Consider the following 27,555-nt stretch of genomic DNA (forward strand, 5'->3'; position numbering starts at 1 on the left):
GGAGCTGCCCACTACATCTGTAGTCGACCACTGAGTGACTGAACAGCAGCGGCTTAGTCTTAGTCCATTCACACGCTGACAGTAGCTGACAAGGGAAAGGGTAGATAGTTCCTTTCTCTGTGACCAAGCATTTTTTTTTCTTCCAACAGGTGTGGGTTTTAAACTCGCCTCTCTCCCTCACTGCTTTAAATTCTGGATCAATGCTGTAAATGTATAAAAATGTAGCTTCCTGTTGGAAATTGAAACTGCAGCTCATAGTGAAAGGATGTGTCACGTAAATAATTCCTTTAAGTAGGAGAAAATAACTTTGATTCGTAATTTTTCATTAAATCATTATTCAAGTAACAATTCCTAATATTAATTTGTCAAAGCTGCTGTGGTTTTGGCAGGCTGTGATCAAGATTTGTTTTTAAACTAACCAAAACTGTGTGTGACAGTTGCTACTCTTAACTGCACGGCTCATTGAATATCACGGAAGCAAGTCACCAACCTGGATGCTGTCCAGACGCGTGCTCTCATATACAGTCAGTGAATATTCTGGGTAGACGTGGGGTCGAGATGGATCCTGGACAAACTTTACGAGCAGCTGGTGTCGCTGACACGTTATCATTTTGGCGTAACGTTACTCCTGATAAATGTCGGTTTTAGATAGTCCAGCGCTGCATCATTTTTCAGGAAAACATTAGGCTATCCCACATCCGGCTAACATCATCACAAGTGATTAGGGAGAAGCACAGCCAGCAGCAATGCAGACCTATGGACAGTGCTGCTACAGAGAGAAAATGTAGAGTGAAGTCCAAATTTAAGTCTGATAACAAGCTTTAAACCACAAGTAATGAGGGTTATTGAGTTTATTCAGGTAACTACCAGCACAGATGTAGGGTTATTGTGAACACATGGCATACTGTGCATAGCAGGGTGGGCAGCACATTTTGAACCACCCTCTTTAGGCACCTCTTGGCTGTTATGTTGACACGTATCTGATTACAATCTGTGTGTTAAAGAGACTGTTTCTGTGTCAGCAGCGCAACATGAAGCGGAACGGGAGTCGAGGCTGCGTGACGAGAAAGACCAGATTTGGATCACGGGAGCGCGACTGGCTAAAGGGGGACACCCAGCGGGGCTGCGTGTGCCTGTATGGCGGGACGGTGGACCCCCAGCCACCTGCCTCCGGCCCGCAGGCCTCCTCCACTCCTCAGACAGACCTACAGCTGGTACTCTGCTCCACCAGCACCACTGTGGAGGAGCTGTGCGCTCAGAGGGACGGACAGGGACTCTACGTTCAGCTGCACGGAGACCTGGTCAGGTAAGAGCGCGCTATGACAAGTCATGACTGGTCTTTTTGTCCTCTGTATTTGAGCCACACTTTGGAATAATATATCCTTATTAAGTAAGATGCCCGCTCAGAGTCCAACTGCATGTGTTTGTTTGTAGGGTAGTGGTTTATTGGTCAAGGGCTATGAGAGGAGTTTCTTCATAAAAGTGTGGCTTAAATCTACTTCAGTTACTATGAAATGACAAACTCACGCCTCCAGTCCTTCAGCTGTGTCGTTTCAATCCATTCAGTGATGTATTCCTGCGCAGTCTGCAGCTCACAGCTGATTGAAACTCATGCATTGAAAGACTAAAAGCGAAAATGACGCAAAGCATGAAAAAGATGCTTCGGATCATTGTTGTGTGAGTATACTGCAAGTGAAACACGAGATGGTATGCAGCTGGTTTAGACAGTTCAAATGGAAGCATATCTCTAGCATCTCTCACAAAACACATCTGAAATGGGTGTAATGGCTTATAGTATCATCTAACTGAGGCAAATCAGAAGCATTTTGTTCTTGAATAAATGTCCATTTCTCTTTGCCATTTATATAATATATAAAAACTATATGTAAAAATTAAAATATACAATGAAAAGAGAATGTCACCTTGAAAAAGCTTGAATAAATTCGAAGACCACAGCCCTACCACCCCATCACAGACCTCATCTCCACAAGACATATGTAGACCCAAATAGCAAATGACCCCTTAATTATCTGTGAAAGGATAAAAAGCTGCTTCACTGATGCGTGGCCAGAAAGGAATCCATCCCTCATTTACTTTCTGTGGAAAATCTATTTGATAGGAGAGTTTAAAATCAGAGCTCAGCTATAGCTTATATCTCAGTGATTTATAGCCTGTTATTCTGTCTGAGTGCTTCTGTCCATTCAGGATTTTTTTGTGGGATATTGCCAAAAATCATTTCCATTTATTGTGTGGAAAGAATTAATTACTATGATGCCATGGGTACTTCAAGATGCATGACTGGAGGCTAAAGGTGTGAAACTAATTCTTTGACTGGAAGCTGTTGGCACTGGAGAGTAGTGCAGACTGGTAATGATTGAAAGGCTTTTGATAAGCCTGTGGAAGGGCTCTGTTGGTTCACTTTATATTTCAGCAGTAAAGCTCTTAAACTGCAGTCTGCCAGCGAGTATGACCAGGTGGATTTAAATTCAATATTAATGTCCTCAACTTTCAAAAACAGACTTTTGGCAGCTTGTGAGAACTTTGGTTTCTGTTTATTACTACAGAGAGACGGCACACTAAGGCGCGTCAGGGTAGCGTTAAATGCGTTACATTTCAAAACGTTAATGGGAAATACATGAACTAATACTCCATTTATGTTTAACCTCAAAGGTGCCTCTCCATGTTGTAAATCATATTCATAATCTCCTCTTACATAATCACGTAGTGTGTAATAATTTTTATTATTGCAATTGATCATAGATACAGGTACTGTAGAAAAGAGCTTCTGAAACACGCAAAGCTGTTGACAGCAGAAGGAAGAAGGGTTTGAAGTATGAAAATGACAGAATCGTTTTTTTTGTGATTGTATTTGAATAGTTTGTAGCAACGTGCCGCTTGTGGTGAGATTTGGCCTGGGTTCTTTCCTGCTTGTATTTTCAGTCGGACAAATCCCCTTTTAAGATATATTTACTGAGGCGGTAGAGTTGATGGAGGACATTCATCCTTTCATTCATCTGTTTTTTGAACCACTTATCCTGGTCAGTGTCACAGTGCCAGCAGGGTGAGCAAAGCCGTGCAGAGCTCTCTTTCCCAGCAACAGACTCTTCCTTGGGGGATCCCTAAGTGCTCCCAGGACGCATGGGATATATAATCCTTCCGACATGTTCTGGGTATGCCCGGCGTTTCCACCCAGTTTGTCATGCCCAGAACACTTCCAAAGGGAGGCTCCCAGACATATCAACTGGCTCTTCTCAGGGGAGTTAACAGCTTGATACCACGGGCCTCCTAAATCACTGAGCTCCTCATTCAGAAATGTAAACACGGGTGACCTTTGCAGCTCAGTCAGGTACAACCCAAATAAGTGATCCGGAAGCATTATCTTCTGACCTTAAGGGTGATAAGGAAAGGAGTTCTGCCTGGGAGAAAGGTATGCTGAAACTGATTGTGTGTTGTAAACCCTGGCTACAGAAAAAGCTGAAACACATTTCAGTCCTGGTTCATTTGGTGAGATCTGAAGTCACAGGTGGTTACAACAAACATAGTTTAATACTGCAACAATAAAAATTATCGTAATTTTGAATAAAGACGTCTGGCAGTAATTGTTGTTCTTTCATCAGTCGGTGAGCAGCTGTGATTTGATTTCATGTGCATACATCATGCATTTGCAAACAGTAAGGTGCAGAGAATGGACTTGGTTACCTTGTGAGGTGGGCAGCCGGCAGCTCTTTAGTGTGGCTGCTCCTTCTTGTTCCTTCACTCAATGCAAAATGTCAAAATGATCTACCAAGAAAACTTCTGCAACTGTTTTGTAGAAGAAGAATATGGAGTGTTACGCTTACTGAGAAACATATTGCATCCGCTTGTTCTTAAGCTGGAGCTGTAGCACGAGGAACTGTTTAGTTTGATTTAGCAGCAATCTCACATTCATATGCAATATCTGTTTAAAGAGATTACATTAGCATTTCTTTCACAGACAGACCGAGCTCAAAATAATATAGACCTATAAACATCACAATACTTTCATTAGAAGGGTCATAGGCTCAGTTAACATTGCGTTAACTAACTTGGCAATACATAACGACTTAACAGACATGATACTGGCTGGATATACAAAAGCACTGATGTATAGTCGTCTCTATACACTGATCAGCCACAACATTATGACCACTGACAGGAGAAGTTAATAACATTGACCATCTTGTGACAATTCAATGTTCTGCTGGGAAACTTATAGACCTGGTATTCATGTGGATGTTACTTAGACATTTACCACCCACCTAGACCAGACCAGGTACCCCCATCCCATAGCAATGGCTCTCCTTGACGGCAGCAGCCAGCCCCAGCAGGACGCAGGGGATGGCTGCTGTCAATGGATAACCTTTGTTACCATCTACTGGTGGTCTTTATGGTGTATTTGAAAGAACTGCAAACTGAAATTAAAATCCTTAAAATGGATGACTGTGTCTCACAACAGTCATCAGTAGTGATTAGCTGAGTGAGCTGTTTTGACAATTTCCAACTCATCAGTTTGAAAGTGAAAGTGTTATTTAGCTTTTGTTCTTGTGCTCACAAGACTTCCTTCATACAGGCGGAGAGGAAGCATCTACTGTATGTGAAAGGTTTCTTGTATCAGAACAGGGCCCCTCGGATGTCTTTAAAGTCACGACACGACTTCTCTAACCTTTCTTTGTACAGTTCAACAAATGCAGGGTATTGTGGTCTATAAATATGTATCTAGTTCAATTTGCTGATGAAACTTTGAATGGCTATGCTCTAATGGTATGAAAACATTTTGGAGGGTAGAGATTTCATTCCCATTATTATCTTCTTATTCCATCTCCAAAACTGTTGAAGGTGCAGATTCAGTACCAATTACATTTTTGGATTTTTCACAAGTGCACTCAGTTTTTGGTCTGGTCAAATTCCAGTTTGTTTCAAAACCATAAACGCTGCTATCCTGATTATGGTAATATTCTTGGCAGTAGTGGTACCAGCTTGGCCTGCTGCCCCATTGAAGATGGTTTATGCTTTAGTGGGTGGGTGGCTGTTGAGAGATGTTTTATTCCTTGCTGTACTTTGTCGAGTCTGATTGGTCAGATTCTCTTTTTTAACAGCAAGATGATATCTATTTGTGCATTGTCACTCCACCTCTCCCTTTCTCTGGCCCTGCAGGAGGCTCGACCCCTCTGAGCGTCCACTCCAGATGGTTTACGACTACCTGGTGTCTATGGGTTACGCAGACTCTGCACGAGTGCAGCAAGAAGCCGCCAACTCAGACCTGAGCTGTTTGATCCGTTTCTACAGTGGTGAGTACTCAACCATAGGGGGCCGTCCTCCCTTATTTTCACTACGCGCGATCTGGTATATACTTCGTGTTTTCATCTATAAAGGGATCCGAAAATTCAAAAATAGTTCTATTACATGTTTTTTTTAGCATGTGCTGCTGGGTAAAGCTCCGGTCAATTTCTCTTAGTATTGTGCCTCTCTGACGTTGTCTCTAGTGTCCAGCAGGGCCAAGGATACCATAAACACACACCCATCAAGGACTCATGATGGCTTACTGACCATCCTTCATCCTGCTTCATTGACTCCAGGACTGTAGTGACTAAGTGTACCTGTCAGTGTGATTAATGCAGCACCAGAATGGATGTGACTTTGGAGAAACCAGTGACAAATGCGTGTACCTGAGTGTATCTAAATACACCTCACACATCTCCAGCCCTCCTAGTTTGAGTTGGTACAGTGGTCTAAAGGTATTCGTACAGGAGCGGCAACTAAGGGTTTTACCATTAAGGGTAAATGGTGAGCGATATTCTGTAAAGCGTTTCCACTTAATAAACCCACTGATGTTCCTGCTGAGTCAGAGGAACTCCTTATGTTTGGGGTTAGAATTGCTCATATAATGCTCTGCAAGAGAAAGAGGAAGACTCAGTAAACCACAACATCGAAGGGACTTACATGTACTTCCTCCCACATCTATAATGCAGCACTTATTTAATTCATTATTAATATTTGGGTTTTGAACTTTATGGTTCTCAGCTGGAAAACTTTTGAATCCTAGACTATTTCTACTACCTGAAGCCCCATGGCGTCCTGTTTCATTTTCTGTAAATAGAACCAGGAGCATAATTAGAGCTATAAGCAGCCTTTATATTGTGTTTTGCTTTGTAAGACTCTGATGCCAAGCTCACTGTGGCCTCAGTTATTCCCGGTCCTCCTTATGTGTCCAATGGCCAACTGTTTTTCTTTTTCTCTTGACAACATGAGAACTGGTCAGATCTTGGCTACTATCAGTAGTCAGGCCACACTGAGTCTAGCCAGGCCCCTTGGAGACTTCCTGCCTCTTTTTGTTGTCTCATGGGAAAAGAGGACCAGGGACAAGGCATGAGTGGTATTCAGGCATTATTAATGCCCAGCTAAAGGCAAAGGGACAATTTAATATGCCCGTTTGGTGCCTGTAGAAGTGGTCAAGGAGTAACCGTAGATAGATGCGTGACTTCAAATGTTTCCGAATGAACAGAGGAGGAGATAATCTCATGTTGCAAGTAGGAAATCCTTTTGAAACCACAGCGTTTGCTTAGACGCTTGTTTTTCAAGCGCATCTAACAGCTGCATTTCTTGGGCCGTATACTGTCACCATTATTAGACGTTAAGTGCCTTACGATAAACAGCTAGTGGCACTGATTCTCTCCTCAGGTGCCATATTGACAACAGAATTAAGTGAGAGGGCATCATTCAAACCTCAAATGGTGGTGGTCAGTGATGTGGAAATAGTGATGGACAATTCAGGGGAGTAGAAACAAATATCCAGAGTGAATGTGGTCAGCTCAAATAATGGTAATCAGAATATTTACAGTGACAAGCCCAGTTGACAGCCACAGGTCATATGTTGCAAGTTTCATGAAATGAACTTCGGACGTTCTCTGATCATACAGCAGCACCACTGAACGACATTTTTGGTGCTGGCACAGGATAACCATGTTTGTTACCTTAGTAACGTCGTATGTGGGCTGTATGTGTGGATTGTCAGGGGTTATGATCTGCTACAGAACCACCTGATGTGATAGATAGACAGACAGACAGATAGACAGATAGACGGACGGACAGACAGACAGACAGACAGACAGACAGACAGACAGACAGACAGACAGACAGACAGATAGATAGATAGATAGATAGATAGATAGATAGATGTTGACCTGCAGTCAACATCACTGGACCTTATTAGTTGATTTTAGTCTTTGTATATGTTGCTCACAGCATTTTAAAAAAATGACATTTTAAAAGGTTCAACAGCAGTCTTTCTTTCCAGAAACTATTCACGTCTGTGTTACTCTGAATAATCCACAGACCAGATTGTTAATGGGTTTCACAGTAAGTTATTTCTGCTAGAGAAGTGCTCTTTGTGAAAACTGTTGATAAAGTGAAAATATGTTTCTTTGGTGAAGTGTATTTGTGACATCATTGTAAAGAAGAAGAAAGGAGCTGATTTTCTGAGCTTTCCTCTTCAGCTCTGTCCAATTCACTCAAAGGAATCAGTCTGAGGAGGAAATTTGCACTTTGGTCCCTGGCTCATGGGCACAGGGTTACAGGGTTAGATATTGGTATTTTTCATATTGAAATCTACGTGTGAATATAAAGGCGTGCTCTTATTTTGTCTGTTGCTGTGCAGCTCTCCACATTTGCCTGCGCTCCCATGCAATTTCAAGTGAGTTTTCTTTTGTAATCACATTGCTCCACGGCCTTATTACCTCTCGAGCCACTGAAGTGTTTCAAAGTGCAATGTGGCAGGTAATTTATTAAACTTCGCCACTGTCTTGCTCGCTCAGAATTCTTGTCTCAAATCTTCTCAACCGTTCTGCCCCCCCCCCCCCCCCCCCACCCTCCGGTCCCCGAACACACCCTTCTGCTGTGGTGCACAGGCGAAATTAAAACAAACATGAAGAAGGGAGTAAACATTTCTAAATACTGACTTAATAAAAAACGCTCCTAGTGAAAACAACCGCAGAGACCTGAGAGCCAGTGGTTCTTTATGTTGGCCCATGCAGCTGCAGCACAGATGAAGCCTGCTGTAATATCTGGCGATTGTCCCCTGGGCCGTGTTCCACCTCTGCCTGGGTGATCTCTTACATCTTTGAGCTTAGAGACCTGAAGCTGCTGTGCATACTTCATCCTAGGCTCACTGTCAGGGTCAGAGCAGAAGGAAATAAGTCATGTGAGAGCGGTCTGAACTCACCTAATAAGTTATTGATTTGACTGGTGCTGATTTACAAACGGAAATGAAAGCTAAATGAAGATGGTGGACGCCCTAAGCTGTGAGAGGCGAACCAGTGTCTCAGTTTGAGTCAAAATAATAATGTCCTGGAGCAACAGAAAGTCTACAGTCACAGTAAATCATCAAGCACAGGGTTACATCTTCCTTTTATGGTTTAAAGAGGACAGAGCTGGTTTACGGGGACAAAGAGAGGAGAAGCAGTCGGACTGAGATTCAAGAGAAAAATTAAATTCTACTCAGATCCGAGTTTCGACAGAATTGCCCAGGGCAGCAGAGCTCCGCAGAGAGCAGGAGCTCTGTGCTTTCCTGCCAGCTCCTCGTAATATGCCATTTCTGTGATGGAGTTCTGTTTCTCCCAAGGATTTTCTCTTTCCCATTTTAAACCTGCAGACTGTCTCATCCTAGACTCATGCTGAGATGGCTTATGAAACACAAGCACCATTTGATCTGTTATGTGTGTATTGAAAAACTGTATTCAGTTTTCTGTCTTCCATTGTTTTTTGCACAATGCACAATGATATATTTTTTCAGAAGTTAAATTCTTGCACAAAGTTTCAGTATTTTGTTTGTTTGTTTTTTAATAGTGGTAAACACAGACCACCAAGGGGAGGCATCTGGGTGGTGGGTTGAATTTGAATTTGCTGCCAAAAAGAGCTTGCTGTTCTGAGTCAAATCAGACTGTGTTTCCGCCTCCACTGGCCCCCTACTGCATGCTAATGCAATCGATGCAATCTTGAGCAACACAAAAAAAGCTCTGGGATACAAGAACTGTTGTATTCAACCGAGTGCTCGGCTCCTGAAATAATCTGATATGTGTATAAAAGAATTATAAGAACCTCCTGACCAAGATCAGGAGCGACAGACCACGCAAAAGAGGTGCAGTTTTTCGCCATGTCTGTCCTTTGACTAAAGGAACTTGTTTAGATTCCGTGTCACTCCCGCAGTGATGCATCATTTTAAATTTAGCATGTTTATGTGTTGTTGTTTTTCAGTACTTATCGAGTACACAGACATGGGAAGTTCTCTTGTTCATTAAAAAAGCATTTAAAATCAGTGAAAATGTCATTAAATTTCCTACAGCTATCGACCATCAAATGTCCTATTTTGTCATAAGTGACAGAATAAATAATAATTAAATATTAGTAATAGACAACTTCACAAGTATAGTTATTGAGACAGGCACTCTAAGGATCCATTCTTGCCTCCGTTTTACTACTTTGTTTCTAGCTTTCCACTCTGTTCTTGATCGTCAGATCACTTCCTGTTGTATCACCCGGTCACATCCTATATGACACCCTTTACGTTCCTCACAGATCCCTTTTTTCTCCCTTCTCTCTGTCGCCTCTCCCTCCCCTCCCCCCTTTCTATTTGGGCTGTTCATCTAACATGCCGCGTGAGGTGAGATGTCACAGAGTTTTCTGGGTGAAGGCTGCAGCCACACTTAAGATGAGCAGCATAGAGATAAAAAGCCTGTCCTATCTGTCATGCTGTCCCAGGAGGACATTTGACATCAGATGATGATTAGTGTAGTGGAGGCAGCGTGGGCCGTCCGTGGCCCTGCTCCTTGGAGAAAACAGCGTTTCACAACATGTCACCAAACCCCTCTGGAGCTGCTGGGAATGGTCAATATTACTCGTCATCTTTGGATGGGATTGAGTCGGCTGTCTGTCTACGGAGCGGGAGAGGTTGCAGGAAACAACATGGAGGTTTACCAAGTCAGCTTGGACTTTGATTTTTTTGAACACCCTGTTTCCCTAGCAACTTATCGACCTCGGGGGATAGAGTGTGTGTTTGTTTTAGAAGTTGCCGTTTTTATGCCTGGGACTTAAGTAGGGTAATGATTTTCAGGCGGGTGGTTGCAATGATATGGAAAAAAAAAGTGCGTACACGTGAATGGCGACACCCTGAAACCATGCATTTTCTTTTCTGCCCGTGCATATCACGTGCACATTTTTCATCTCAGTAGCTACAGCAGAAGACTGTAACTAACCAATCCTGACCAATTGTGAGCAGGTTGTGAGTATGCAGTACTTAAGTTGTGAGCATACACAGAACCATAAATAGGCATTTTCTGCCTCTCATCTGCTTGATAATGACGGTCACAACGAAACATTTCATTTAAACAATAAAAGGAGATTATTTGTGATTATAACAACTTCTGGCAGTTTTTTGGGTTGGTTATGAAATCTTTCTTCCATTGTGGATATTCAGAACATAAACTGAGACCGTGTCTGCATGTAGCAGGATGCTCCTCAAAATGTGCTCAGCGTAACAGTGATGTACTGTGAAGCCAAAGAAAGCATCCTGATATCTTGTGTCAGTTTGGAGAGAGTTGATATGCGCACTGTAGTGAGTGTGGCAAGTGTTCTTGTCTGAAGCTATGAGAAGTAAAGAAGAATACAAGTACTTGAAGCCTCCATTCTGCCCCACATTGACCCAGTCTGCTTTTGTGTCTGTAATTTTCTCTCTGAGTGAGGGGACACCCAAGGAATTACTATCGATCTGCCAGCCAGCCAATATGTTTGTCAGAAGCACTTTGCTTGTTCATTATCAGTTTTCTTGGCCAAGAAAAACACGCGGAGGCTTTCGTTTCGTTTGGATGCCCTTGTGAAGTGAAAGGGGAGGTGGAGAGAAGAAGGAGTTCGAGAGAAGGAAAAAATTATCAGCGAAAGCCAGTGAGAGTGGGAGGCAGCATAAGTTGGTTTGAGGGAAATGAAACAACGGAGGGCAGGAGGCTGAGGCAGTGTCTCCTCTGAGCCTGTTTGCCCTGCCATTAACCCGAGTGTAGTGGAAGCCTGGCAGAGAAAGGAGGACTACTGTCTGATGTGTCCTTCAGCATCGGCCAGCTCAGGCTGCCTGCTGTGCAAGTTGGCATAATTAGATTAAACCGAGCAAAGTTAAATGTGACAAATCCATGACTCATTCATCACTGTGACTTCTTCTATGTTACAACAGCAGAAGAGAGGAAACCTGCCCAACTGGGTTGAACAGCAGAACTCTAATGTGGCTTAAATTCAATAGATTGTAAAATAATGGAGTTTGCTTTAAGATCAAATGTGTCGTTCTGTTGATTTACTCGGATGTGTGATATATGAGCTAACAGGGCTGTGTCCATCCTAAGTACTGATGTAAGTTCCTGGCATTACTACACCAAGAAGAAGACTAATCTATAGGTGATATCATGCTGACCTAATGAGTAACTATATGACTTCATTTTCTGGAAACCTCATCCAGTGTGCAACTGCAGAGCATTTGCTATTAATTAGCTGAATTTGTTTATCACGACAAGGGAGGGAGTGCAATAGATGGATGCCTTTGGATCTGTGCTAACCTTTGTGTGTGGGCTTTTTCTTCCAGAGCGTCCAGTGAATGCAGACCAGCAGGAGAGGACCTTGCTGAAAGGCGTATTCAGCGTCAGGAAGGGCAAGACGCAACTGCACAAGTGGGCAGAGCGGCAGGTCATTCTCTGTGGCACCTGTTTAATTGTGGCCTCTGTGAAAGACAGTCTGACTGGGAAGATGCACATCCTGCCCCTGGTGGGGGGAAAGGTGAGAGTTCAGTGTGAGTGGGTCAGACACATCTGTGCTTCCTTCAGGGTGGAGCCCTGTTGTAGATAATCTACAATAGCACAGCTGGGTTGAACGACTGGATGAAGTTGAAAAAGATGACGTGCATGCAGAACTCATCAAAATGAACGTACCTCAGTCTTGTTTTGTTTAGATAAAGAAAAACAAAAAGGTTGACATTACAGCAAATGATGTCTAAAATTGACTTTACCTTGACCCTTTATATTCTGCTTTTTGTTGTCAAGAAATCCCATTTATAGAGACCTTTTACAGAACATTGTTATGCCTTGGACCTTAAAGCTTAGCTTATGCAGTGGGCGGCAGGTTTTGGCAAGAAAGAAGAATGTGTGTCATATCCATTTGGATTGTTTTTGCCCATCACCCAACAGTTTAAAGAAGTTAAAGTGCAACATGGCTGTGCTATATATCTGCAAAGTTCTCAGTCATCCATATCTTGGTATATCCAAGACCGAAGTTTCAAGTCGTGTATTGTCTCTTCCACATTATGTTAATAAAAACACAGAGATGTGCAATACTGTTTCTCCTAATCAGGCCTAATATTGTGTAGGTTTCCCTTGAGTCTCCAAAACAGTTCTGGACATGGGCCTTCAAAGGGTGTCCTGTGGTGTCTGGCAACAGGATGTTGTTAGTGGGGGCCTTTGGGTCCTATGGGTTGAGGGGAGGGACCTGGGATCTGCTGAATTTGGAGGTCAGGTCAACACCTTGTGCTGTTCTTCATGTTTTTTGAGTTGTGCCTAAACCGTTTTTGTGGGTGTTCCTGTGTCAGGCTGCATCCTGCTGGGGATGGCTGCTGCCATCAAGAAGTGTCATTGCTATGGGGTGGAGGTGCCTGGTACATGTCTAAGTAACATCCACATGAATGCCAGGTCTAAAAGTTTCCCAGCAGAACATTGAATTGTCACAAGATGGTCAATGTTATTTACTTCTCCTGTCAGCGGTCATAATGTTATGCCTGATGGGTGTATATGCTGACAAGACACACAGAATAATTACTATAACTATATCTACTACACTACAACATATTACGAGACAGAATACAAAAAGATTTTCTAACCAGAAGCTATACAGAATTTACAAGAGGAACTTTCAACTACAGTGAATGCACACTGCTATTGATACATACAACTGTACACTGTGTATAAAAACTGTTATTGATACTACAACTACACAAGATAGCTGCAAGTACAGAATGAATGAATACTCCTATTGATAGACCAGTAGAGGCTAACTGTAGGTACAACATTTAACTAGAGTGAACATCATTACGAGTATCCAGAAAACTGAAACAAGGGAAACTGGACCTGTAGAGTTTGTTGAAGACGTTTCTTCCAAGTAGCTTCTTCAATTCTAAAAGACCGGTGGAGAGCTGGGGTTCAAATGGGAACTTTTGTGGTTGTGTTACTCATCAGAAACTCATATGACCATAGCTATTGTGCTATTGCTGTCATCCTTCCACCTGATAGCTTGTCACGTAGCTGAAGTGAACAGTGCTTTAGTAATGTCATAACTCAGAAAGTCATGACTCAGAATCCCTGAAGTGGAGGACAATGATACGGCTACACTGAATGTGATGCTGCAAACAAAAGCATTATAACATGTATCAAGATGACAGAAAACCAAAGTCTGCTTATACCAATATCATCATTGTAATGCCTCTTTTGTGTCTCCGTGTTCTTTTTGTATTGAGGTGGAGGAGGTGAAGCGGAGGCAGCACTGTCTGATGTTCAGCTCAGCCGGATCACAGGCCCAGACATACTTTGTCAACTTTGACACACTCGCAGATTACCAGCGATGGCACCGGCAGGCATCAAAAGTAAGCAAGAGACAAACCGTTGTGAGTGTGCATTACACAGTATGTATCTGTCATGATTTATTTCAGCAGCAGTTTGTTTGTTTGTTTCCAGTTGGTCCATCTTAACTTGCTCTTAAATCAGAATTTCAGTGTTGGATCTGTTGTATTCCGCCTGGTTAGAGACTGCCGGTCGGTCTGAGTGTGTCTGCTTGGCTCCACAGAGGCATAATCTTAAAAGAGATGGGCATTAAGTGAATATCAAAAGACTTTTCAGACAGCTGATCTTTTTTTTTTACTGCAAAAAGAGAATCTGACTGATGAGGTATTTTTTACGAAGGCAGCTTTTATACCTAAGTCCCTTAGGATCATAGTATCCTAAATGACCCAGACTTATTTTTGTATTTATGTTATACACTGTGTGTCTTTTGGAGAATCCTGCCAGTTCTTTACAGCTGTTCTTCAACGAAAAAGGTTTCTGTACTGCTCAACTTGCTTTGTCTCTAATATCCTAATTAATAGCTGTTGTGCCGTTGCTCCTTCCTGGAGATGAACAGCCTCTGCGAGAGCCTCCAGAGAGGCAGAGCCAGCATACAATTATGGACAGAGAAAGCCAACAGGAGAAAAAAAAAAAAAGAAAATCCAATTAGTTGCAGATTCATGCTAAGTCCAGGATCTCTTTCTACCACGGTGGTATGGATTACTGGGTTAGAGTAGCACTGTATTTAGGCTGGGATTTAGACCAGAGGTTTCTATGGAGACCACTGATGAAGGTATTTGGTGGATCCGGGCCAGTGTTTATGCTACACTGCATAAATTGAAAATATGTGTGTGTGCATCAGGCGAGAGGGAGTCAGCAAGTGCATTTGTGCTTGCAGAATGGACATGCAGGATGAGAGGGAATACTGGAGTATAGAGACAGATTATAGAGCAGAACATCAAATGAGAAACTAAACAGATACTGTGGGTTTAGCTGTCAGCTGTGATAGTTGGTCAAGTTTGCTGAGTGTCCTAGTTACTCATCTATGCAGGAAATAATCAGACTTGTTGATAAATGACTGAGAGAACAACACTGAATGGTAAAAATCATATTTCTTGACAATGTCTCACAGTCACGATGTTTCATTACAAAGCAAATCATCTAAAGCAGCAAATAATCTCTGTAACTTTCTGTTTCTATCATCCACTCTCACATCACTTATTTACTCTTTTAAAGAAGGATTGTTTTTTTGTTTTGTTTTTTAAGTGGCTGGCAGATGAATCGTTTGGTGAGGAGACGAGCAGCTCTGTCTCCGTCTCTAAAAGCAGTGATGTGATGTCATGCTCTGCTGAGCAGCCGCCCCATTTTCTAGGTTGCTGCACAGTGTGCAGGCCTGTAGTAAATGGAGGAGACAGTCCTCCGACTAGACCGGACGAGCACTGATAGGTAGCCTGGAAAGAAGTCATCTCTGGGATGATAGAGGGTCTAATTTGCCTAGCATATTTTTTTTTATTTTTTTTTTTTTGGCGTTGTTTTTCATTTTTGGAAGAAAATAATGTGAACCAAATGCTCAGCAGTGATGTTGAACTGCGCTAAAACAAAGACTGTGATATCGTAAATGACCAGTAGTAGGATTTATTGCACATCTGTACAGTACATAATAAAATGCCAACTCCATGTATGACTGAATAGGACTGAACCGATCTCTCTGGAACTGGTTTAATTAAAATATTTATGTCCCAATTTTAATTCATGACCACTGTGGTTTTCCCTGAAGGTCAGTTTTATTGCACTGGAAGGATGTCTGTGTGAAAACATCCTTGACAAGGCTGCTTGGTACTTACTTACAGTTGCTTTCTCCGCAAATATACTCCGTTTAAAGAAATGGAGCCCACTAGTCTATTTCGGATTTACTACAAGGCACAAGGTGCTTGCATGCTGGTTTTCTTGATTAGGTTTGGTTTGTGCTGATGGGGAAGCCACGGAGGTTCAGTTCTCAACAGTGTTGTATCATAAAGTTCCCAAAGCCTTTTGAGGATAAATACTAAAGAAAGAAATGTGAGCTACCATTTTTCCGGTCTGTGCATTACACCAACATGCTGCTCAGTAAACGCTGAGTGTGGTTTCAGATTTGGAATGAGCTCCGTGTTATGATGCTGAAGATGTGAAACTTACACTCCAAACAGAAAACAATAGCACTAAACCCACTGTGTGTCTGTGTGTACCTGTATGCGTCTATAGGTGGTGTCTCAGACAGTAAGCTTGGTCGACCTGTCCTGCTACAGTCTGGAAGCTGTACCTGAGTATCTGTTTTACAGTCAGGACATCACCCACCTCAACCTGCGACACAACTTCATGAGCCTCCAGGGACCTGGGGGTCTTCTCAACCTCCCCAGGTAATCACACAAAATTTACTTTTATTCTCGTGGTCCACCACCAGCCTGGCCTCTTTCGTGCTGCTGAAGCTCACCAGGGGCATTTATCAGTAGTTCAGACTTGACTTGTCATTCTGTAACTGAAACAGTAGCATACTTGATGACGCCTGTGAAATGCATTCTGGGATACCTGGCTATCCTAAGTCCACTCAAGTTACCTCCCAATGTGTCTTTGATAAAACGGGCTGGACAAGTACACATCTGGGCATTTGGACTGTACTTGGGCATACTTTGAATTGGAACCGTTGGGTAGCAAGCGGTGATGTTACATACGTCAAGCACAGACGAGAACGCACACTGATGAACGGCCCAGGTTTCATTTTCGTGCCTATTTTCCTTTTTGATATAATTTATTGAAATAAACTATAACCCGGCCTCCACTGCTTGTTGCGGCTCAGAAGCCGTGGCCTAAAGGCATGATTCTGACCTGGGGTGTGAGAGGTTCCAAATCCTAGAGACGAACCCATTCACGGCTTGTGGGCTGTTTCACATCCGTGGCTTATTGAGTTATTCGAACCATTGCACCACCCTAAGACTTTTACACTGCTCCTGCAAGCCCAGAGGGGGTGAAGAGGGGGGTAACATTCAGTTGGAGAGCACATGATTATGTCTTCATGGTGTTAGGGATATGTCTTGCAATATGGCATATTTTAGCACATGAAAGCCTCCCTGCTGCAACCCCAGCTGTTGAGGCCATGCTCTGGCCTCAGAGTGGATGTCAGTGAAGCTGAATGTTATTTAAATGTTCAGGGCTTTAGAAGAAAAGAGTTGCTGTTGTCAATAACATCAGTTAAACTTTGCTGTTCAGCTCCAACATATTGACGGTTAGCACGGCAACTGCAGCACGTTGCTCACTCCAGAGTCATCAACCTCACCAACTTTCCAGCTACATTGCGGTATCAGTCATATATTGTGACGTGATCATTGGGATGCTCTTAATGTAAGCTTATAATGTGCTTCCTTTGCTCTTCGCACAGCTTATGATTCCCTCCCATTTATATCAGATGCATGGCAACAGAGTGGGCTCCATTTGTGTATGACGCAAGACAGGAAATTAACTGCACGTACATTTTTACATTGGGGTCTATTTAAACAAGTTGGCTTTATTATACATTCATTGTTATTAATCATCTTTGGCCCCTTTATCCAAAAAACTACTTAACAACTAGTAAACCAAGTTTCTGATGGGTTAACCCACAACTCCCCACCAGTCCTTTAGAACTAAAGAAGCTACTCGGATGAAACATCTTCAAGAAACTCAAGTCGAGTTGCCTTTCTTTAACGTTTTTGGATTACCATGTCCTGGATGACTGAGAATATTCACAGACCTTCAGCCCCTTTAGTTTTAGTTAGATGCATCAAGCCTTACTTGTTTAATGGGTGCGTGTACTGTATATTGTATTATTACTGAATACCCTGAGTACCTAGTTTTATAAAAGGACCCTGTTTTCTTCTTCAGAAGATGTATACATACACGTTTAACCCCTGAGTTTCTGGTGCTCCATCCTTCTTATAAAAAATGATGCGTGAATAAACAGTGTTGTGACTCACGACAGCCACCTCCAACACTCGCAGCACCTGGGGGCTGAAGAGTTACAGTAAAATACAAGAAATAAACCGAGCAGCAGCACAGGCCAGCTTCATTCATCACGCCCCAGTCTCTTGGATGTCACAGATGTGCACATGCAGTACAGAACACAGCCGTTTTGATGCGTAGGATATATTTTTATTAAGAACACCCAGCTGAGACCTTAGGAGGAGCTGACAACACTTTTTAACCACAAACACACTTTCAATTATCTTCATAAAATGTAGCAGGCGGTTTAGAACTGGCTGATCCGAGTCACTAACAGTCCTTTTTGCCCGCCACACTGCGACTTAACTCTGCAGCTTTTTAATCATCTTAATGACGTGGTGCAAACTTGAAACACAAGTAACATCATAAAACACCCACTGTGAACCTGTGGGGAGAGATTCTATAGTGTCTAATCTCCACAGTGTTCACAACATCACAGGCTTTGATTTCCATGTTGCTGAAGAAAAACAACCTCTCTGTGTTTTTATATGTAGATTTTTAACTTCTTGCACTTTGTCAAGTGCTACAGACACGTCAAACTACGTTGGTGTCCATTACAACATAGTGACGTGATTTAAAAATTGAGCAACAAATACAAAATGAAGAAAAATGTTTTTGCAGGTGTTTTTAAATGTCTTACATGCTGTGCTCTCTTTCTTCTTCCCTTTAGGTTTTCTCAGCTGAAGAGCCTGAACTTATCTCACAACCGCCTGGGTGTGTTCCCTGAATGTGTGTGTGAGATCCTCACCTTAACTGAACTCAACCTCTCCTGCAACAGTCTCCAGACCGTTCCCGTCCAGATAGGCAACCTTCAAAAGTGCGTCTCACACGTACAGGACAATTCAGATGCATGATTATCATTACACACAAAATTCTATTTGATGATGGGGAAAAGTGCACTGCACAGACAACTACACATTGGAATCATGCCCAAATTTCATCTTTTATTAGAAGAACGGTTTCATTTTTGCAATCAACTAAAGCAAACCTGGTCCATGGATAATTGAATTTTAAGGTTTTTATGTAGATGAAACAATGAAAATGACACTGCAAACAAATTAATAAGCTAAGAGTGATAATAAAATGTTAGAAATCATTAATTACTCGTTTTATATAATGCTGTCTTCTGTTGTGCATGTTTTGCTGTTTAACGTAGAATGCTGCTCCGTAATCAATGGATGTAACCACAAATGGATGCTAGCAGGTATTTTAACCACTCTCTAAAGTAAAAGGAAACCAAACTCTCCTGTTCTGTGCTTTTCGTCTCATAGCCTACAGACGTTGTCTTTGGATGGAAACCACCTCAGCTCCCTGCCTGAAGAGCTGGGTAGCCTGTTTCAGCTCAACAGCCTGGGGCTCTCCTTCAACAACTTCTCTCACATCCCTGCTGTGCTGGAGAGGCTGAGCGCGGTGGACAAGCTGGCTATGGCTGGGAACAGAGTGGAGAGTCTGGAGCTGTGCACTCTGGTCAGAATGAGCCACTTGAAAAACATTGACCTCCGGTAAGAGGCCGGTCAGGGAACAAACAGCTGTTGGCCCCTGCACTTCCTTAGTCTCTATCTCTTTTTTGTTTCCTTCCTCTCATAAGTAGCCCGTCTGTGTGTGTGTGTGGATGATATTATATCAGCATTTAATATTTAAAGAACCCAATAATCACTGTCAGTCATTCATTGACAATGAGAACAGATGGAAAATAATTCTCCACTGCCATCTATCCTTTTTAATTCTTTTTCCATCACTGACAGGAAGATACATGTCTGTACTTGTGCTTTTTTCAACACCCCTCTAAGCTGCGCCTTCTTATTTAACATTTTATTTATAGATTCTACATTTGCTGAGAACAAATGCTTTGTCCTGCTCCGCACCAACACTCACACCTGGTAGATACCCAAAACGATATTCATAGGTGTTTGTTGGCCTCTTATCAGCTCCACAAGCTGCTGAGTGGTCATTGTCTTGCTCAAGGGGACCTCTACTGCAGGGAAAGAGTGTCTGAAAAGCTCCTCTTACTGATTACTACATGTCTGGAGATCAGACCAGCAGCCACTGCTCTAACCGCACCAGATAATAACTCTGCTATGGTAGTTAAGCTGTGGCTTGACAATAGCTATACTTCTAAGGGCAAGGTGCATCTGTGGTTTAATTTGATTGCTGGCAGTTCTCATAAAACAGGAGTTGTTGTTTATTAACACGATGGATGGGCCTTGATCTCAGCTCAGGGCCTTAGCAAACAGCCACAAACTCATAGATTACATGAGAACCAAATGTTAACCACTATTATTTAGTTATGTATTCCACATCGATCTTTGAATAATGTCTGTCCATGTCCTGCCACTGGAAAACAAAGATGGATGTGGTGTTTTGGAAAATAAACTTGCCACAGCCTTAAATATCATGCTGCATCTGCATCATCACTGTGCTCCCTGCATGTAACGTTTACTTTATCATTAATACTTAATCTCCTTCTGTTAAATGTAGGCTGAATGGGCTGAGGTGGGTGAAAAGTGAGAGTCTAGAGGCAGTGAGCCAGGTGACCCAGCTGGACTTGCGGGACAATTGTCTGGATTCACTCGACCTGAGCTCCGTCTGCAACCTGGAGACTCTGCACTGCCAGCGCAACCATCTGGGGACTCTCACACTCAGCGGTTTCACGCTGCGCATGCTTCACGCCAGCAGCAACCGTGAGTCAAACCGAGCGTCAACTAGCTTGCTATTATTGCCCCGTGTGAATTCTTTTATGTTCAGGCCCTTCCCTTTTGATGGTACATTCATCACATAACCCACGCATAGAAATGGTCCAGATGTTTAGTCAATGATTGGTGCTTTTATGTGCCCACAGGCCTCTCAACGGTCAACATCTATCCAGTTCCCAACCAGCTGACGCACATGGACCTATCACAGTGAGTTCTTCCTGGGAATAAGAAGAAACTCTGGTGTCAAAAAATAATATCTTTATCATAATGGTAACAAATTCAAGTTATGTGGCGTTTTAACTGAGTTCAATCTAAATATTAAATTCGACAGTGAATATCTAACAACTATAAAGCACCTGAGGTCTCCTGGTGGTTTGTGATCTGACATATTTCCTTTTTCTGGGGTGTAAATGAAGGAATTGCACATCAACAAGTTGGTCTTTTGACTTCCATCTCATTTGCCATAACGACTATGGATCTATGTCAGTTCAATTGGTGGGTTTGTGGCCTGAGGTAGCGAGAGTAAATTCTGGAAAGCCTAGCACGTCTATTTTTCAACGTAGTCCCCTCCTACGTTTACGCATTTAGTCCAGCGCTTGTAGAGCATGCACAGGACTTCTTTGTAGAAGTTGGCATCTTGGACCTCCAGAAAGTGGCCTCCTCCCCTAGTGTTGTCGCCGTGTCCTTGTGAACCTCCCTGGAGGCTGAGGTGAGGGATAACTGTGCAGAGGGCCATGTTGTTGATATTCTCAGCTTTTCTGCATAATCACGCAAAGAGTTGAACTGCACGTGCATGTCGCAAATGCTTCAAAAACCCATCACCCTCTATCTTAGGCCACAAACTAATCAATAACCACTAGTATCTGCAATATTAAATAGGCTAATCTATTTATAAGGCAAACATTCTGGATGAAGGCTTAAAATGACTGTTTTAACATTAGACTGAATTCCCCTTGTATAGAATTTACTCTTCCCCCAGCTGCCAATATAAGAAACATCTGTAAAGTTTCTCAGTTAACTCCACTTCCGTCACTGTCTGAACAGTTTTTATTCGGATGCAGATGATTTGCATGTCTAAATAACCCTGGAGCAAATCAGTTGGGCCTCTTGTTTACCGTGATTTCCAAGCAGTTTGCTCCTACAGTTAAAAGTGAAACGTCAACTCTACTCACTTTGAGTGTTTGTGTGTGTCTCTCTATGTGTGCGACTGTGTGTGTTGAGACAGGAACCTCTTGGAGTACCTTCCAGACTGGGTGTGTGACTGCCGAAAAATTGAGATGCTGGACGTCACACACAACCTCCTGTCTGAGCTTCCTTCCAGGTTATTCCAGCTTTTTTTTGTCTCTATTCCCAAACCTTCACTGTTCTCAAATCATATATGTATGTAGAATAATATAAATTTATTCATTCTTGTGTAATAAACTGCTGCCCCGGGTTTAAAAGAGCAGGTGTCACATTGCACGTGGTCATGGGTGAAAAACAGCTTCACATAATGCTCATATAAATATTTAGTTTTGATAGTAGAGCCATGGAAAGAACATGGCACAAGTAACGACTGATCAGTTTCTTTGTCAAAGATTGTGTGTGTCTTGTGGTTTCAACATAAAACCATACTGTAGTGCTTGGCTCAGAGTGTCAGCACTCACTGCCAGGTTTTTATATTCCACTGAATCAGAATCGAGAATCAGAATCAGCTTTTGAAATGAAACAATATTCCTCTATCCACTGTACCCTCTCATAACTTTGGTGCTAGATCACTGAATGGATTGGTAAACATCACAATCACTCAAAGAAATATTCACTCATTCAGAAGTGGTCACTCTTCAATAGACAATGTTCCCTGTCTCTTTTTCTCGTCTTAATCTCGCGCTGTAATGTGTCATCTGGCATCCAACAGACTTCTGAACAGCTTGAGTTTGAGGAAGCTGCTGACGGGGAATAATCGTTTGCAGAGAGTGCCTGACCTACTTGACCATGTCCCCCTGGAAGCCCTAGACCTCCAGCACAACAAGCTCGCTGAGCTTCCTGAGAGTCTCTTTTACAAGGCCTTAAAGTGAGTGTCTCAACCCCTTTTCTCCTTTTCCCAGTGTGTCCTCATTATTACTTATAGTATAGCGCTTTTTTATTATCTGGTTCCTCTGTTTTTAATCCTTCGCTGTGTGTTTGCTGTGATGTTGCAGAGGACAGTTATTGTATCACACGCAGCTCATTGTTTTAGGTTTAGATTGTATGAAGGGATTGTGGTCAAGATCAATGGACCATTCTAGTCTGTAACTGGAGCTTCATTTGCTCTGCTGTTTCCTGTATGGTAAATCACTTAACACCCATTAGCCGCTCAAATGCTCTAATGCATTTTTCTGTCTCTAATGCGAAGACATAATGTCAGTCACTTATTTTTGTGTAATGGGTTTCCTCCTGAAACTGTATGTTGTTTAAGAACTGTACAACCTAAGTTTGCTCTTAAGCCTGCATGAAACTGAAACTAGGCTGATTACTAATCATTTTTACATATTCATATTTGTGTGGCAAAAAAAATAAAATAAATAAAAATAAAGAAACACAAGGGCAGTTAGATGTCAACAGTGATGCAGTGAGTTTATGGTCTGTAGAGATATTGTTGCTCTTCACTGATGTGTGTTAAAAGGAAACAGTGTGACAAGGTTCGTTCTTTAATGGATCAGAGGAACTGGTTTTATTACTGTTCAGTATGTGATATGCACTGATAAACCTTTAACAACACCAATTACAATAGAATCGCCCGAGCTTAAATTACTGCCGTCTATCTGTGCAGGTTAAGCAATATCTAAATCAGTGCCATTATAAATTAACAGCTTGTGTTTAAGAGTACCCTCGTGACAATGATAAGAAGAAGAATGGATGCTGGAAAACTTGAAATCTTGTTGAACCTCTCTCACCATAAAAATGCAAAAAATGACACCTCAGTCATCTCCATGTATTACTGCACTATCCTGTCCAGTGAAGAAGCAGTGGCCAACTTAAATAACATTTAATTTCCAGTTGGCTGACTGTTTACTCTGACCCCACCCTCATCATCTGTGTAATTATTTTCAAACTTTTGGCTTCTCCAGCCGTAATCATGAAAGGAATTTGTGCAATCCTAATTAGTCTAACATGTTTCTTGTATGTATTTGTATCCCATCACAGCCTAAAACACTTAAATGTGTCAGCCAATGCCCTGGAAAGTATTCCCCCCAGCAGCCAATCAGAGGAAAGCCTCAGCACGCTCCAGGAGCTCTACCTGACGGGGAACAACCTGAGCGAGAACTGCGGCGCTCTGCTGGTCGGGCACCAGAACCTGCGGATCCTTCACATCGCCTACAACCAATTACTCTCCTTTCCTGCCAGGTGTGTCACTCTACCTTCTCAGTCCCTCAGCTGTTAACTAAGTTTAACAATGTTAAAAACAATACAATGTTCTGCTTGGAAACTTTTGGACCTGGCATTCACGTGGATGTTACTTAGACATGTACCACCCACTTAGACCAGACCAAACCCCCCACCCCATAGCAATGACACTCCTTGATGGCAGCAGCCATCCCCAGCAGGATGCAGCCTGACACAGGCACAACTCAAATAACATGAAAAACAGCACAAGGTGTTGACCTGGCCTCTAAATTCACGAGATCCCAAACTGATCAAGTATTCATTCTTTATTCTTTATTAGGATCCCCATTAGCTTCCCCAAAAAAGGGTCGCTAGTCTCCCTGGGGTCCTGTAGTAAAACAAGAAAATAATACTTAAACATTTAGTCAGGAAGTATCTGTGGGATGATCCACAGAGGCCCCTCCCCTCAACCCATAGGACCCAAAGGCCCCCACTAACAACATTCTGTTGCCAGACACCACAGGACACCCTCAGAAGGCCCATGTCCACTCTCTGATAAGTCTCAACTGTTTTTGTGGCACAAGGGAGATCTACACAATATTAGGAAGGTGGTTATAATGTTATGCCTGATTGGTGTACAGTAAATGTTAGGGATGTGTTCTGCTTCTTCAGCTTACCAGTGTTTTTTTATATTTAATGTTTGTGTGTCTTCAGTAAACTGAGTAAGCTGGAACTGCTCGAAGAGCTAAATTTAAGTGGCAACAAGCTGAAGACTATCCCCTCCACTGTGTCCAGCTGTAAGAGACTGCACACCCTCATAGCACACTCCAATCACATCACTGTCTTTCCAGAGATCCTCAACCTGCCCGAGATCAAGGTCAGACTGGTTCTGGTTCTATTTGCCTCACCTGAACAGCGTGCATGTTATTGTCTTCAGCTTGTGTGTATGTTTTGTGCATCTTTAGCTTGTAGATTTAAGCTGCAATGAGCTGACTGAGATCCAGCTGCCTGACTCTCTGCCAGCCACTCTGCAAGAGCTGGACCTGACAGGCAACAGCAGCCTGATGCTGGAACACAAAACGCTCAATCTCTTCAGGTGAGTCACAGGATCCCGTTTAAAATTGTTCAGGTATAGTTAACACAGGAGCACAAACAGCTTCACTTTTGTCCTAATACATGCTAGAAGGATATGTGTTCAGTTTATGCAGTCAGTTATTCAGTTCCTTTCCTCCGTTTATTTTAGTCACATCACAACGCTGAAATTAGACCAGAAATCCACAACGACAGCCGGAGACTCACTGAGTGCCCCCACACCATGGAACCACGGATACTCTGAGATGAGTGGCCAGAGGAACAAGTGTGTACTGCTTTGTGTTTCTGTGTTTTTTTATTTTTTATTTTATTTTACTGCCACTGAAAAGTAAATTAATTAATAATTTTTTCTGGTCCAAATGAGTGGCCCAGCTATATCTTACTTCCTCTGTTGTCAAGGACATATTCACTGTTTAAAACTTGATCTGGTGCAGTGGATACACCATGTTTCTCTCTGTTTCGATATTGCAAAACAAGCACAGAGAGGTGTCCTCCAACATGTCAATATCTGAATCAATGGCATCGGTCAGTGGATATTTTTGTGCAGCAGAGCCTAATAGGTTTTCTGGATTTAAAGGCTGTAATCACCGGTTGAGGGCATAGTATGCCTGGCTGCTCCTTCAGACTCCTGGTGACTGCAGGGACCCACACAGCAGTGTCTGTTATCAGCTGTCAGCAGGGAGCTGTCTAATCATCTGTTTGTTTTGGTTGGGGACAGGTTGTGTGTGTCTGTGCTGGCTGTAGACCGGTTCGGAGACAGTGTGGAAGCCTGCTATGGTATCTTTGATGGCGATCGCAATGAGGAAGTGCCTCGGCTATTGCAGTGCACCATGGGAGATGTGCTGTGCGAGGAACTGCAGCACTCCAGCATTGACAGTGTGTATATGTGCAACACTTTCATCACGTCGCACAGGTAAGACAGATTTTTTTTTTAATGTTGGACTTTTATTAAAAATGCGTTGATTAGTACTGAGAGTGAGCAGCTTTGCTTTTGTGGGACAGGAAACTAGGTATGGCAGGTCAGAAACTGGGCGCCTCTGCCTTGCTGTGTTACATCCACCGTGAGACTTCAGATCCAGGTGGCTACTTCAGCCTTACTGTGGCCAACGTGGGCACCTGCCAAGCAGTGCTGTGCAGGGATGGACGACCTGTACCTCTCTCTAAGGTTTACAGCTTGGAGCACTGCACTGAGGAGATGGACAGGGTTAAACTCAGTAAAGCCATAATTACAGAGGTAATAAACAGCTTACCTGCATGCTGGGTACCTAATTTTAACCTTTTGATCGAGTGTTAATATGCAGCCCTTATTGTGTAAATATTATTGAGCTATACACTCATCTATTGTTCTGTGGGACTTCTGTTTTGTAGGATAACAAAGTGAGTGGAGTGACATGCTGCTCCCGCCTGTTGGGCTGCTCTTATCTTTCTCCCTGGGTGCTTCCAAAGCCCTGGGTACACACTGAGCCTCTCTGCTCCCAGGATGAGTTCTTGATCCTGGGGAATCGTTCCCTGTTTGAACGAGTGTCCTACCAGGAGGCTGTGTGCACTGTGAAGGCTGTACAAGATCCACGCGCTGCTGCCAAGAAGCTGTGTTCACTCGCCCAGAGTTATGGTTGCAAGGACAACATCGGGGCTGTGGTGGTGTCCCTGCGTATTGGAGAGGACAGCTGTACCTGTGAGCCACCAGTCTCCACTATTGAACCACGGGGTCCCGCTCCCACCCCTGTTCCTGTGTCTGTGACCCCAGGTCCCGGTGACCCCGCCAACCTCTCATCCAGTAGTGGTATTGTGACTGAATTCAGCAGTGAGACGTCAGCTTCAGAGGTGGGCAGCGAGGCAGGCTCCACAGCTTCAGACGAACACCCATCCTCTGGCCCTGGGTCCCGCCCAGAGAGACGCTGTAGCATTCACCCTGCTACTACACTGTGTGGGATCATGGTGCCAGGCTCAGCTGGGGCAGGTACCCATCCGGGCCTGTTCCAGCGGCAGCCCTCCTGTGCTGCATTCTCAAGTAACCAGTCTGACAACGGCTTGGACAGTGATGACGAAGCTCCGCTTGACGGTGTTATCTCCAATGGCAGCAAGTTAGAAGTGGAGGTGGATATTCACTGCTGTGCTTTTCAAATCCGGGCCGTTGAAACCCCCAAAGATTTGGACCTTGAAAAGCGAGGCACTGACTATGGCAATGGCAAAATGCGCAGACAGAACAGCGTGGTGGTTTCTGCTACAAACGGCTGTCTTCTAGCTGTATGTGGGAGAGAGATTGCTGACCTTAAGAAGTCTCCCTCCACATGCAGCCTGTTTGCGAAGAAGATGTCCAATGGCTCTGTGGTAGCCCCTGAGGACAGTCATAATCTTATTGAGGTTGCTCTAGAGGCTCCTAAGAAAAAGTCTGGCTACTTCACTGCCCCAGCACAGCAGGACCCAGAGGACCAGCTGATTGTGCCTCCTAGTCTGGAGCAAGAAGTCAGGGAGCAGCTCAGAGGCCAGAGCCCACTAGTGCAAGGCCCCTCAGCACCATCCACACCCACCTCCTTAAAAGATCCTGTGTGGGATCACCCACATCCCTCTTCATTTCCCTCCAACCTGGTCCCTGGTCCGGGCCCGACTCCCATCCTACACCAGGAAGTCTATGATACTGCCCTCTAGAGGGGGGCACAGCACAGTGCCATGAGACTGCAATTCTGTGGTTATACCATTCTGGGATAAGATTTTTCTCATACATGTGGCATATTCCAATTCAAGTTGCCATTCAGATTTTTGTGAGGACAAGCCAAACGAGC

At 43.2% G+C, this 27,555-nt stretch overlaps 1 protein-coding gene across 1 annotated transcript; it reads left to right on the forward strand.

The window, feature by feature from the left end:
• phlpp2 (PH domain and leucine rich repeat protein phosphatase 2) lies at nucleotides 1-27,421 on the forward strand (the record flags this gene model as incomplete). Its single annotated transcript, XM_084541726.1, has 18 exons — nucleotides 1-1,306; nucleotides 5,173-5,306; nucleotides 11,633-11,823; nucleotides 13,550-13,675; nucleotides 15,873-16,027; nucleotides 18,313-18,459; nucleotides 18,914-19,144; nucleotides 20,121-20,323; nucleotides 20,482-20,542; nucleotides 21,561-21,656; nucleotides 22,233-22,388; nucleotides 23,501-23,701; nucleotides 24,395-24,557; nucleotides 24,646-24,776; nucleotides 24,924-25,037; nucleotides 25,491-25,685; nucleotides 25,775-26,006; nucleotides 26,141-27,421. The coding sequence occupies exons 1-18, from the start codon at nucleotides 1,032-1,034 to the stop codon at nucleotides 27,419-27,421; spliced, it is 4,092 nt and encodes a 1,363-aa protein (XP_084397852.1). The 5' UTR covers nucleotides 1-1,031.
• Nucleotides 27,422-27,555: the final 134 nt, after the last annotated feature.

This window comes from Chelon labrosus (assembly GCF_963514085.1).
Source record: "Chelon labrosus genome assembly, chromosome: 3".
Classification (NCBI taxonomy): Eukaryota; Metazoa; Chordata; class Actinopteri; order Mugiliformes; family Mugilidae; genus Chelon; species Chelon labrosus.